The following is a 14,489-nucleotide window of genomic DNA, read 5'->3' on the forward strand; positions in this document are numbered from 1 at the left end:
CCAGAGAAGTAATGTTTACTACGAATTAGAAATGCCAACAATAAGCCAACAAATTGTCATTTTAATTATAAAAGGCTTAAATGCGGCATCCACATTATTTTTTTGCAATAAGAGAAGTGGTATAAAAGAGGTACAGTCTATGCTCAGTGATCTTGCCTGGATTGTCAGCTTTCTTCATTATGTTTCCCAATGAAAATAAAAGCTTTGATATTTCTAGTGTTATGGCATATTGCAAGAACAATATTAAGTTCAGATTTCTGAGAAGTCTGAGTTTTCATAGACTTAAATATGAGTAAGACAATTACTATTGGTATTGGATTTAGGGCAAACGTATTAAAGCTGCTTTAATGTTGCTTAAGACAGAACTTCAAGGCAAAATTAAGTTTCTGATACATATATTTATTTGACTCTTACAACTCTACCAAAGTATGTTATGTCCCTCACTAGATATGGGTGAGCTGCTTTTAATAAGCTAAAACCTATGCACCTTTTTACTAATCCTTTCCCTCTGGTCCTTACAAAGTGATTGAATCTCATCCGTCTATTTTTGACATTTCGACTGCACAAAGAAGGTGTGGTTGATTATGGTGCTTCTCAAACAATATTTATGCAAGTCACCCGGGCACTTGCTAAACGCAGATCCTGAACCAGTAGGTCTGGTGTGGGTCTTGAGAACCAGGTGATGCTGGCTCTACTGGTCCTTGGGCAGCTGTTCCAGGAATAGTCTCTAGTAGCATTTTATGTCCCACATACTGTGCAGATTTAGGAGGTAGAGGCAGGGACTAAGAAACTAAAAGGGAAAACCTTCCTTATCTATGGTGTTGCTCTTAATATATTATCAAATGTCCCCAAGCATGAAAGAACCCTGATATGTCTATGCACTAAGAAATTTTGTAATAATTCAACTGTTAAGACCAAGCAAATTAGAAAATACTTAGAATTTCCCTCCCTATATAATTGTTTCTAGTTTCATTTGTGCCCCATTGCCTCTCAGTGGTGTGGCACAGCCAACTCCTACTAGCCTGTAAACGCTGATATGAAAGTACTGAAGAATTTTGTGAGCCACAGCCATTGGTAGCGTGACATTCCAATGGAGGGAGTATTGACACCATGGACATTGCCAAACAGTATAAATCAGTGTTTTGTTTTTTTGCAGACAACCACATCTTCCCTCAGACTCAATAAGAACAATCACTTTCTCCTGTCTCATTCAGAGTTTAGAGCTTCCAGTCATACTGTGTTGGGCTTCAGACTAGCCACACAGCTTAGAGAAAAACAAGTTTATTCCACAACAAAGAGGAAACAAAGGTATCGGGAAGTCATAGTGGTGCTCTATTGTCAGTGCTTTCCAACACCATCGACACAAGAGTGCTGATTAATAGTCTAGATGTGTACTTTGCAAGTACATCTCCTCAGGTGGTGTTTTATAAATAGCCTTCCATCATGGAGGGACATGAGAATCAGGTCAGGTATATTTAGAGTGATAGATGTATTGGATAGCCCAAGAGAATCAACACAATTCAGTTAAAGGCAAGTCTACTGCACATATCTTCTAGAGACTTCCGTGACAAATTAGCACTCGTCATAATGAGTCAGTGATTTCATTACTAGCACAGCTGTTCCCTTCATTTGTTTATATATTTCAGCCCATATTTCAGGCTTACATGAGATTTGTCATGAGACTTTAGTTGGAGCCTGCTTGCCTAATTTTACATGCCTCTTTTCAGTAAAATATGATTAGCAGGTAATAAATATCTGACAACTTATTGCCCTGATCAGAGGAATTTTCTATTGGCTGTGTTTTTTATGACTACTTGCTCATATTTGCAAGCACATTATAAATTCTCTTTTCCATTAAAAGTATCTACTTTGTGAAAAAAAAATTCTAATTCTTAAAAAATAGCCAATTTTCTAGTGTGTTGATTTTTTAAAAAATTTTCATCCATAAGAATCAAACACAATCTGTCTACTCATTCTTTAACAGAATATAATATCAGTTCTAATAACTTAGGCTCATGAAGTTTCATCCTATAGCACTACTAGCAATAACTTAATCAGGCTAAAATCTAAAGTTAGTATAAATGATATTGGGGTCATTTGTTTTCATTTTTAATAGATTGTATGATTAGGTAGATATATAAACACTGATTCAAAATATTAATTCTATTGGCCTGGTGCACAAAATTTGTGCACGGGGGTAGGAGGTGTTCCCTCAGCCCAGCCTGCAGCCTCTACAATCAGGGACCCCCTTGGGGGATGTCTGACTGCCAGTTTAGGCCCAATCCCACAGGGATTAAGTCCAGATCTTGCAATCTGGGACTGCTGGCTCCTAACCGCTCACCTGCCTGCCTCCTGCCTGATCCCTAACTGCCTCTGCCTGCCTGCCTGATGGCTCCTAACTTCCTCTGCCTGCCTGCCTGATCTTGCCTCCAACTGGCCTCCCCTGCCGGCCTGATCATCCCTAACTGCCTCTGCCTTGGCCCCCACCACCATGGCTTTGTCCGGAAGGAACTCAGACATCGGGAAGATGGCCAGTTGCCCAGTCTAATTAGCATATTACCCTTTTATTAGTATAGATAAGCATATTTAGTATATTTCAGTATCCCTGTCATTATATTCATTTTATTTTATTGTTAACATTAAAGAGCTGACTTATGAGATCAAATTATATTTGTCTTCTTTCCTTTACCCTTTCTATGTTAAAATTGCAAAGTATGTAAATTTTAACTCAAGGAATGTAGATATATTTGTATGAACTTTAATTGTGCATATATTCTTGCAGCATTTGGAGAAACTATGCTTCATAACTTTTTTGTATGCTTCATAATTTTTTTATAATATCAGAATATTCAATTCCTAGCTTTTTGTAAATAACTCTAGTTTGATTAGTAAGTTGGATTATTCAAGTGGTTGCTATTTGTAAATTTAAACTTTATACATTCCATGTAATACAGGTTTTTATTTTACATACACTCCTATAGTCTGAGAATAATTAAAATTTAATTATTAAAATGAAATAATAAAAAGCGTTCCATTATTCTAAAATTATCCTTCAGTTAGTGCTTATTTGAAGCTAATTATTTGCTAATCTGTTAACTTTGCTTTTGAAAATGGCAATATAATTATCATATATTTGAAAGTGGGGATTTTTCTCCCCATCCTAGCTTGACACTTTCACAGCTGTCTTCATGCTGAATTTTTTTAAAAGTGTAAAATTAGCATTCTAATTTTGGTTGTCCACAAAAAATTGCTCCAATTTGAAATCCATTCAGAGTTAATATTTTGTGATTAAGCATTATATTTTGAACAGTGAATTACATAATCATTTTATATAATGTAGGGAGCTCTCGCTCTGCTTCTACCTTGCGTTTGTGTAATACTGGTTTTTACCAAATGCAGTTTGGTGTTGAAACCAGCACAGATCTCAGCAAGGACCTACCTTACAAAGATCAAAAAGGCATAGAAACATTGTCCCCAATGTCCACACCAAAGTCATGACGCTATTTGAGGCCATTCCAGGTCAGGAGTTCAGCAGCTGCAATAATGTCTCAAGAGCCAACAAAACATTCTCCAGTTGGAGATTTTGTCACTCTTTCATTGCTTTTTTTGATTGATGCGTTAAGACTCTCTCTGGAGATTTCAGCAAGAATAGGGGACCCATCTTGTAGTTCTTTCTGTTTCCTTAGTTGGCATATAAATGGATTTTGAGTTCTGGATGCTTTTTCTTAGTGATTGGGGCTCTACACATTAGTTATAACAAAGGGTTTCATAGCCATTTAGAGAAAGACAGAAGAAAAGTAAAATTAATATACTATAAAAAATGGATGTGTCATTATAATTCATGCTTGGTATAGGAAAACAAAAGTATATTGTAATATACTTTTGTCATCTGAGTTTTGGACCAAGAGGTTTTGCCTCTATCAGAAGTAAGAAATTGTTACTAGTTTACACCAGGCAAATGTCTATCACAGATTATCTCCTTTGATCATCATTCTTTCATCGCATTACTTGCACCCACCTGAAATTCTACCACTTTTATTTAGTGCATAGGAGATACCGCAAAGGCATGCTTCCTGCCCTGCAGAGCTGTGATGTGTAATGGGGCCTGTGGCAGACAGGCGTCAGAAGACACGTGTTTGGTGCTCTGAGAGGTATAAAATGGGAGGATCAGCTTGCATTGTTGAGGCATGGTGACTTGTTGCCTGTGCTCCTGTGACTTCGGGTCATACATTCTGTGCCTTCCTTGGGAGTGGCCACTTGTGACTCCAGTGCCAACGCCAACCAAGTGGAGTCTCAGAACACACCATTGCCTTGTAGTCTTGTTGGAATCAGTACTGCCTGAGGAAGAGATGAATGAGAAGTGTTATCGCCTCTTAGAAAAAGAAACATTTACATGCATGTGTACAAATTGGTGAGGGAGATACAGAGAAGGGGGAAAACCAACCTACTGTTATTTATTACAACTAAAGATATAAAGTCCAGGAGTGGAGACAGCTGGTGGCCGTGGTTGGCAGATACCCCACACGTGGGACTTGCTTTTTCACACTGCAGCCCAGAAGCTGCTTTGTCAGTAACTCAGAGAGGATTAGACCCCCCAAAACTAACTTACCCTTTAGAAGTCAGAATGCTAGTCCTTTAATTGGGGGAAGATAAATCGAATTGCCTAGTGGGTGGGATACTTAACCTCAACAGGTTGGCAGATTTTTGTCTTATAAGAGAATTCTATGCATAAAAACAACTAAATTGTGTTGCCTGGAGAGCATGGACTTCCAAAGCAACAGTCCTGAATGAGATGATTTGATAATGAGTGACATTGAACTTGTCTTGGAGCCTGGTGGTTGGTTCCATCTGAAAACCATCTGAGAGAGCTGGAGTCGTCTTGCATAGCTGTACCCCGGACATTTCTCCTGCAGAGAGTTTGACACTCATCTCTGGGGCTCAGGGCTCACTGGCCCTCCCCACTCTGTTGACACCATCACGATGGCAGCAGCTTGTGGTTTTGCCATCAGCTCTTTGCCTTGGTTGGAAAGCTCAATGAGTGGTGTGTATGGGGAAGCACAACAGTAGTTCTCTTTGCCCTCCTTGTGGATCTTTGTGTTTGAGTAATTGATTATGGTCAGGCTTGAATACTCCTCATTTGGAAGCTCTGGGTTTTGCATGGCTTTTATCTTTTAGAAGAAGGTTGCTTTCCATGTTCTGTTAAGAATAAGCCAAGACACTTGTGTTTACTAAGGTATCAGCAGGCTCTCTGTAATCCTGCCTGCAGCCTGATAGTACATCCTGGCATTTCCATGGAATATACAAGGGAGGTAGGTTTCTTATTCTAATCAAAGTAAAATGGAAGTGTTTGCTACACTTTGAGTCAATCAGGAATTAGGGAGGGTGTCAAAGCATGGTGACAGGTAAGATGTGTTTGAATGTAAAACAATGCATGGTTTGTATTAACAAATTAGAGTAGCTTGATTCTGTTTTATTGTTTGGAACATTATTGTTCAAGGGACAGGTAAATATACAAATAATAGTGTTTTTTTAATTAGAGATAATGTAACTGACATTAAGTCACATTGACAGATATTACATATACTTTCAAATATCATCAGTCATTGGACAGCTGAAAACTGGATCACCTTCAAAATAAGTGTAATTATTTTGTGCTTCAAGTCAAGGCAGTTGTTATTTAAGAAAATCAGATATTTGTGAGAGGTTAAAGTTTTTGCATCCTCACCAGACACAATCCTTTTACCTGCAGAGTAATTTCAAGTTATTATAAAGGAAAAGTTTATTTTTCAAAGTGAAGAAATGTTTTGATGTGCAGATACCTCGAGGCCTTTCATATTAATCTAAAAGCAGCTGAAAGATTGGTTCACCTTCAGCTGGAACCCTCTTATTACCACGGAGAGCTGCACATTAAACCAGCTCTGAATGCACTGCTTTGTTTCTGAGGTAATCCTGCTGGGTCATTAAATTCCTCCGTAAAGGTTTGGCAGACACTGCCCGATGAACCCAATGCGAGTTACCCCGGGGAGGACTCATGCGTTAAGAAAGTGAACATGTGCGTGAACAGCGAGCCGGTACCTTTTCATGCTAAATGTGGTTCCCCACATCTCCTCTGACTAGAGGTGTGCTCTGAACAAGCCGAGACGGGGCCATGCCGAGCAATGATCTCCCGCTGGTACTTTGATGTGACCGAGGGGAAGTGCGCCCCCTTCTTTTACGGCGGCTGTGGCGGCAACCGAAACAACTTTGACACAGAGGAGTACTGCATGGCCGTGTGTGGCAGCGTCAGTAAGTGGACCTTCCTCCAGCCTGGCCACCTTTCGTCTCTCTCGCCACTGACTCTGCTCCTTGTAACAAATTGGTTTTCCTGGTTCTTGGGGACGGGTCTGTTGCCACCACTAACCCCATTTCTGTCCACCTCTTTAATGGCCGGGCATCTCCTCCAAGATGTCCGACCATGAGCACACATCTCCGTCTCTCTCTAACACAGCATGGCCATGGTGTGTCCTTTGACTAGCTGTGGTGCACACGTCTTGCAGTCTCTAGGGACTTTCGAGTGCTTCTCTCTAAGCCAAGCTGGGGTTGCTGTTTTGCCTTCTCAGCTCTTCTGCAAATGTATACATATGTGTTTGTCTGTGTACGTGTGTGTGTGTGGGGGGGGGGTTTGTGCATGTGCACCACATGTGCAAATAAGGCTTACCACTGCAAGCCCGGCTGATGATGCTCCGGTTGCATTGGTAAGGCCTATTTGCTGTGACTGAGTACTTTTGAGTTATTTCATTACGTGGGACTTTTATTGTGGTTGGAGAGGGAATGGGACTGAATTGAGCACATGCCCTTCAAATGTCAGAAGGGGGCCATGTCCCTGTGGCCCCTGACCTCACACGTGGACATTTGCAATGGGGGGTTTATATGTCTTCTCTTGGAAATAGATGACAACTCTTGACTTAAATTAGAAACCTTCAGTGACATAAGGCTCAGGGAATATCATTTCCAAAGCCTTTTCTCTTGAACTTGAAGCTGGTCATAATTCTGGGGGATAAATAAATGAAGTCGAGGTGACTTTAGTGCGAGTTGAAACTCCTTCCACAGACGTAGGTCTCAGGAAGTCATACGGCGGGCATCCGGACTTCTGTTCTCAACAGCCTCCCACGTTAAATCCCCAACTTTATTTTATTGACTTTTTGTTCGTGAGGAGGAAGTTTTAACTACTCAAGAAATAGTTATGCAGCCTGATCAATTGAAGATTAAAATCAATAATTGTGACTTGTTTTGTTTGAGAGACTCCTGCCTTTTCTCCCCTCTTTGTGAGGGTAACATCACTGTTTCCTGCCTCGGGTGATGGGGATTATATAAATGGTTTCCTGGTGTGAACAGAGGCTTAAGCTAAACAAAAGCAGGACCTGCACCGTTATGACCTTCTCTGGTGAAGCCCAGGATCCCAGTGGAATGTGACGGAAAAGTTCCCGTTGGTCTCCTGTGGAAGAGCTGTCCTGTGTGAGAACAGGTGTAGGAACTGGCAGCCCCACGGGCATCTTTCCTGGCTCGGATTGGATGGTTGAAGCTTCTAGCACAAAACAACTCCATCAGTTTCAAACCAAGAAGTTAATTAGGTCAGGTAACCCGGAACATGTAGGGGATTCTGTCGCCTGGACCCTCTGAACAAAGGGCCCTTGTGAAAGGGATTCTGACTGGTTTCGCTGCTGGGGGAGATTTCCTGGCATATTTCCAACTTTTTCCTTCTTTTCCAAGGTGGATTTTTTATTTTTATTTTTTTGGGGGGACAGCTATAAATATGTATGCATATAACGTATAAGAAAGGGTTTTTAAAAATTATTAGCAGTGATGGATTTACCTCAAGAATTAGAAACACTAATTCCACCCCCCTCCCCCAAACACACACACACACACACACACAACAGCAGCAGCAAACCCTATGGCAGCCCCTACACATACCCTCTCCATTTGATCAGTTTGGTTTGGTTCAGACCATGAGCAGCCAGCGGACACCAGAGTTCAGATGGAGCCTCTGGAGGCGCCCTGGATGGCAATCATTTTGCTGAGATTTACAAAAGGTTCATGCCCCCAACAGAGATGTAATGGATAAGCCAGGCAGTGCTCAGTTTCAGGGGAAGTGGGTTACAGAATAATTTATCAAGAAAGTAAACGTGAGAGGCTGAGGGTCAGTTAGAAAGGTGGACGAATAAGTGAAGAGTGAAACCTCAAGCCTCAACAAATAGCCCGAGCCGAGAGCCGAGAGCTGAGAGCTGGAGGCCGCCCTCTGAATGGATAAAACGATAGAGATGCCATGGAGAATGGGTGGAAGGGAACTGGTGATGCTGGGCGCTAGGGGAGAATGGGAGCCAGGGGTCACCCTTCAACAGGGGACTTGGATGTACTATCAGAAACAAAGTACCCAGGATTCCAAGATGTGATTGTGCAAACATATCTTATGTTTATCTGTTGACTTTGGGTCCATGCTGGGGCCAAAACTCAGGATATTTGTTTAGTTTTTGTTTTTAATTCTGTGACTTTGTTTTTGATTTTTCCTTTGGTTAGTGGAATCATGTGAGTGAGTTTCAGCCTTCATTCCATGTTTCTATTTTTGTTTTTAGTTATGTTCTTTTATTTTCTCCATAGTGTCCCAAAGTTTACTCAAGACTACCCAGGAGCCTCTTCCCCGAGATCCTGTTAAACGTACGTTGTAATTCACTTAAGGGGAAGGAGGGGAGGAGTACATTGCATGGCTGGTTTTAAGTCCAGTATCGTCACCTTCTTTGCATGGTTCTGTGTTTCTTGAACACCTTCCTGTCTTTGAATAAAATGTCTATTTCCATTGTCTTGCTTGAAATGATGTCTGATTTTGCCAGATAACTTCAGCTGTCCAGCTAAGGGTCTTGACTAAGCTGCTTCTATTTCCGATCAGGTTCCTTTTTAGTTAGTATAGTTCTATAAAATACTGTATATACAACACTGCTATTGTGTTTTATTTGGCATCACTGTTTTGTTTCTTAAAGCTCACAGGTGCCATGGTTTAGCAAGAGGCTATGTTTATAAGTGACTTGTTTCCTAGGAAACAATATGCAATGCGCATGCATTGTACTAACTACAGGTACTGGTGTGTATACCTCACCCCACCCTCCTCTCCCTCTGGTAATCAACAGAAAATTAGCATTTTTCTATATTATCCTGAAAAAAATCTAGTCTTAACATCGATTAAAACAATTATCTTTTTTAAAAAAGAAAAAATGATAGTTGAAGAATTATGTAATTTACAAAAGATGTTAGCAGAAAAGTTTTTTACTGGCCTTCATAAGATTCAAATGCACTCAAATTATGTATAACTTTGGAGAGAGTGGTTTTTACTACCGCAATAAATATATTTCCTATTGTGAAAACGCATTCTTTCTAAGAGCATTGCAAGTATTGGAAGTGAGTAGACATAGAAAGAGTAGGGGGAAATATAGATATTACATGTAAGATTGATAATACATTGATCTGCGTGGCATTTTCATGGACCATTTATTCTTCTCAGGAACACTGTGGGCATTTTCCTCATTTCCTTTGTGCACAGGAGAAAATGAGGCTTTAAGAGTTTAGTGACTTTTCCCCAGCCATCAAAATGGCAGGACCAGGTCAAAAGCTAAATGATATTATGGCTGTGCCCCATGCTCCAAATGGCCAACTATTTGGTTCTGACATTGTTTTCTGTATTAGAAAAATAATATTTGAGGTTCAGAAGCACATTTTAAGAATACAGTAGATAGTAGAAAGTGGATGGAAAATATTGAAAACATTTTTCATAAATGCCATGAATATAGCGTGCCTCAATGAATTAAATGTCTTTCAACCCTTTTACAAAACAATTATTTTTACTCTAAGTTTTATTTTATATCACTTTAGCATACAAAATAATTTTATTATTTCCCCACTTTCATTAGGTAATGGAAATGAACATTATTACTTGATAAATTTATTTTCTTGAAGTACTTGTGTCCTCAACTCTTCCAAACAGACACTGAAACTTTTTTTTTTATAATTTTCTCCGTCCCAGTAACTTTCTCCATCTATCTGTAGTGTGTTTGGGATCCTGACTCTTTTCCATTCTAGGAGGGTGAAGTGTGATTTTTGCCGTTATATTTTCTTAATCTACCTACAGAGGCCGTTCAGTCACAGCAAGTGAAGGGTTTTGCCATGTTAGTATAAACAGACTGGGGAAAGCATATAATTTCTAGTTATTTATAGCCTGCACAGCTATACTATCTTATTTATAGCAAAGCTGCACATTTGAATTGAAAAATTCATGGTCATCTGGAGGTCAAACGCAGACAGCAGACTGGAGTTGGAGAAAATGAGCCAGAACTAGAAAGGTGGACAAGCCCCTTTGATTTGGGCTTGCACTTGGCTCCTTCCCCAACCAAGAGCTCCGTAACCAACCTACTTGGAGGGTATCTCTTTTCACGAAGGTGGTTGGATTTACGGGTTTCTCAGTCTGAGTTGCTGCTAGTCAAATAATTAATGTGAAATGAGATATAAGATTGCACATATTAGAGAAAATGTGTGATGGTCTGCGTTATAAATACAATAATTTCCCTGTCAGGACTTATTATAATTAGGTATTTCTACATTTCAAATCTTTGTCATAGAAAATAATTTTGAACATTGTAATGTTAAGGGACACTGAATTTGGGGCTTTATCATAGGGAAGAATCTAAATTACTGATAGAAAGGGGAGAGGTGTGAGGCTAAGAGCTTTCATTTTACTCATATACTGTATATGCATTTGGATCCTTTTACAAGCCCCTTCCCCATTTGGGAGAAAGAACCTGTGAGACCCGAATTGTGTCTGACATTACTTTTGTGTTTGCCCATTTGGGTTTAGGACATTGCAAAAGTTTCACCTTCAATCTGGCCAGTGCAATGTTTGTGAACAGTAGCCCTACTGCATCAATATTTATGAATTAGTTTGTTATGATCTTGTGCTTGTAGTATTTTTTCACAAACTGACTCCTTAATGGCATTTAATCTCACAAAGAGCATCAGGCCAATTTTTAGTCAGCTGACCACACCAAGGGGTCTGACTAAAGAGAATGACAGATGACCCATGTTGCTCCTTTCCTTGCGATGAGTTGTGGTAGAAACAACACCTAAAGCAAGGTCTCAGCCTCAACACTCTTGACACTTTGGGTTGGATAATTCTGGGTTGTGGGTGCATGGAGTAATACCGTCCTAGCTGCAATAACTAAAAATTATCTCTAGACTTTTCCAAATGTGCCCTTAGGGGTGGGGGTTGAAATCACCCCCAGTTGAGACCCTCTGCTGTAGACTGGTAGTGTGCCCACACCTGATTCAGAGATATGAGAAGGCTGATGTAAATATGTGCGTTTTCCGTACACTTGAAGGCACGTTGAAGTGTTAGAATGTCAGGAGCCTCCAGTTCTCAGTAGATGTTTATGAAATTGAATTTGTGAGACCACTATCATAGCTCTCAGTATTTGTAAGTTAAGGTAGAAGTTTCATGTCTTCCTTGTTTCACAGAATCCCTGCATGTGCTAGAGAACGACGTCTGTACAGATGCCGCGTAGCCTTGTTATTTGCATGTTCATGACCATAGTTTCTCTGTACAGGTGCAGATCTGGCCTCATGCGAGACTGGGGAAGGGGAAACAATTGATGTCTACTCCCATCCACATGGCCCAGATAGAATAGACTAGTCCTCTTCCAGAGAACATACCAAATCAGGCGAAACCACCACCCCAGATTCTAAGGTTCTTGCCTCAGAATCTCACAATTTGCAAACTGTAGATAACTCACTGTGTGGCCTTTGAATGGAATGTGCCACCCTAGCAGAGTTGTCCTGTCATAACGCCAGGGCCATTTAGTCTTTGGCCAGACTTGAACCATTGTTCTTCACCGCGACGTACTTGTTCTTCCGATTGCAAAATAGCAACTGTTAGTTTCCGTTACCACATTCCCTAATTCTAATGGAACTGTGACATTTTCATAAAACTGCCAAGCATTATTAAAAACAATTACTAGCATTAAAAGACATGGCGGTGCATTAAATTATATGTCACATCAGTGCCAATAACACCTATTAGATTAATGAGTATGAGAAGCTACATCTTTGGTATCCAGAAATGATCAGGATCAAAAGAATGGCCCTTTCCTCTGAGCTACCGTGGTGAGAAACCCTAACGTTGAAAATAATTGATTTGCTCTGCAAACCAGCATTTAAAAAGAAGAAGAAAAACAAAAAGCTCATTTACTCAGAACAGTAAAAAAAAAAATGTTCATTATATATGTGCTCTATTCTTTAGCTATTTGCAGAGAAGAAAGTAAAAAAAAAAAAAAAGTAAAAAGTTCATCATATATGTGCTCTATTCTTTAGCTATTTGCAGAGAAGAGTAAGCAGTTTAATAAAGTGTTGGCAAAATTTTTCTCTAAAAGGCCAGAGAGTGAATATTTTAGTCTTTTGTAGGCCATATGGTCTCTGTTACAAGTGCTCAACTCAGTAGTTGTAGCGTGAAAGCAGCCACAGACAAAGGCTAAATGAATAGATACGGCTGTGTCCAATAAAACATTACTTAGAAAGAGACCAGCAGGCCAACCTCTGGTTTAATAAAGCTGCTACTTTTGAGCCCAGGATGTGCTGGTGATGAGTTTGGTGGTGTAAGGGACGCCGACAAAGTAAACCAAATACCCTGTTTTAATAATGTGACAGTTTCATTGGTGCCATGAAACCCAAGTATGTGATGGGATTAAATAACAATATAAAGTAAAATAGACATGGGGAGGGAATGCTTGCTGTGGAAGGCTGGAATAAAATGAAACTGGCTTCATCCTTTAAGGCCTCCACAGAGGTTAGCAGTTCCGTCTGGCTTTTCCTACTGCAGTTTCTAGGAAAGTGGACAATATTGAGGATTTTGACTTTTTGAACTCATCTGTTGAGTGTTGAGCAACCGTGACAGGTCACCCCTTTATGATCTGCCGTAATGAAGTTGAAAATTGCTTCCAACAAATTGATGAAAAAGCAATAGCCGAGGGTTAAGAAAGTCTAGATGCCAGTTATTATCACTATGGCTTCATAGATATGTTTTAGGTTTAGACCTCAGGGTTTTTTTCCATTTTGGTGCACTGTGTTAAGTAGGATGTAGATATTAATAAAAATAGCACCAGCATTCATCCTTTCACGCTGCTTTCACATAGTTGACAAAATTCCCACGTCAGTCCGTGTCCATAAGACATAAAAAAGAAATGTAGCTTGGCTAGCATAGAGTAAACACGGCATAGATTACATTTTTATTATCTTGTGTCCACATGATGCATTGATGGTCTGCCAACCATGATCGCACAGACTATAACATTATGATACAAAGGCATATCAGGGAAAGAGCCTTTGTTCTTTTTTTTTTTTAAAGAGAGTGTCCACCACATTTAAGGATCACAAACTATTTTCATGTTATAAATGCTTCCTCCAGCTCGGACTGGGAGGCAGCGATAGATATTTGAGTTCTGCCTGCGTTGGGGATTGTAGCTGTTTTGGAATTAGAGAAATGGAGCCCTTTTTAAAAAAAAGAAAGTTGAGGTGGCAGTCTGCAAAGCTCTGCTGTGCTTTCAGATTACATTTTCACGTAAAATCGTTCTCTACAGGTTTACATTTCACCTCCATATAAATTATCCCCATAGCCCCCTCTCATATAAATCACAGCCATTTCAAGTGACAGTATTGCCAGCTCTGTATAAAATAGCATTTTCGGTGATAAGGCAATGACTTATATGGGTCTTCATTTACTTTCATTTTCTATTGTCAATGCTATCGAGGTAATACATTGCCTCTCCACCAGCAAAAGGAAACTAATCAAATTTTCCTGCTAGTGTCTAAGCAGGGGTCCTCAAACTACGGCCCGCGGGCCACATGCAAATACAAATATTGTATTTGTTCCCGTTTTGTTTTTTTACTTCAAAATAAGATATGTGCAGTGTGCATAGGAATTTGTTCATAGTTGTTTTTTTTTAAACTATTGTCCGGCCCTCCAACGGTCTGGCCCCCTGTTTAAAAAGTTTGAGGACCCCTGGAATGTTAGTATATTGACTTGATGCCATTATGGGCCTCTGTTTAAGGGGAATATTCGCCTTGTGGCCTGGTGTGGGTGGTCACAGCTTGAGGGTGGGATTATTCCTCTTTTTGTATTCTGAGCCCATGATGATTATACATTTATATGTCACCCTAGAGATTGAGGAAACACACAAATATCAGAATGATTGGGGCAATTTTTCATGATGTTGCTAGTTTTGGACTCCATATTCTTGCTGTCTTGAGTATGAATATGAAACGAAGTACAATGCAGTGATTACAAAATCAGAACTAAAATGAGTATTTGAGTGGTTGATCATCGACCTATGAACCAGAAGGTCAAGGTTCAATTCCCTGTCAGGGCACATGCCAGGCTTTTGGGTTTGATCCCCAGTAGGGGGCGTGCAGGAGGCAGC

The 14,489-nt window shown here is 40.0% G+C and overlaps 1 protein-coding gene across 6 annotated transcripts in view; it reads left to right on the top strand.

Moving 5' to 3' along the window:
* Positions 1–14,489, top strand: part of APP (amyloid beta (A4) precursor protein) — a 164,169-nt gene that overhangs the window by 66,898 nt on the left and 82,782 nt on the right. For 2 of the 6 annotated variants that reach the window (XM_005861200.2, XM_005861201.2), the window contains exons 6-7: positions 6,118–6,285; positions 8,638–8,694. The exons of 2 other annotated variants lie outside the window; for them this stretch is intronic. In XM_005861200.2, coding sequence (XP_005861262.2) covers positions 6,118–6,285; positions 8,638–8,694 — 225 coding nt within the window. The remainder of the gene's footprint in view (positions 1–6,117; positions 6,286–8,637; positions 8,695–14,489) is intronic. 2 more of the 6 variants (XM_005861202.2, XM_005861203.2) reach the window with 1 other exon arrangement.

This window comes from Myotis brandtii, unplaced genomic scaffold, assembly GCF_000412655.1.
Source record: "Myotis brandtii unplaced genomic scaffold, ASM41265v1 scaffold146, whole genome shotgun sequence".
Taxonomy (NCBI): Eukaryota; Metazoa; Chordata; class Mammalia; order Chiroptera; family Vespertilionidae; genus Myotis; species Myotis brandtii.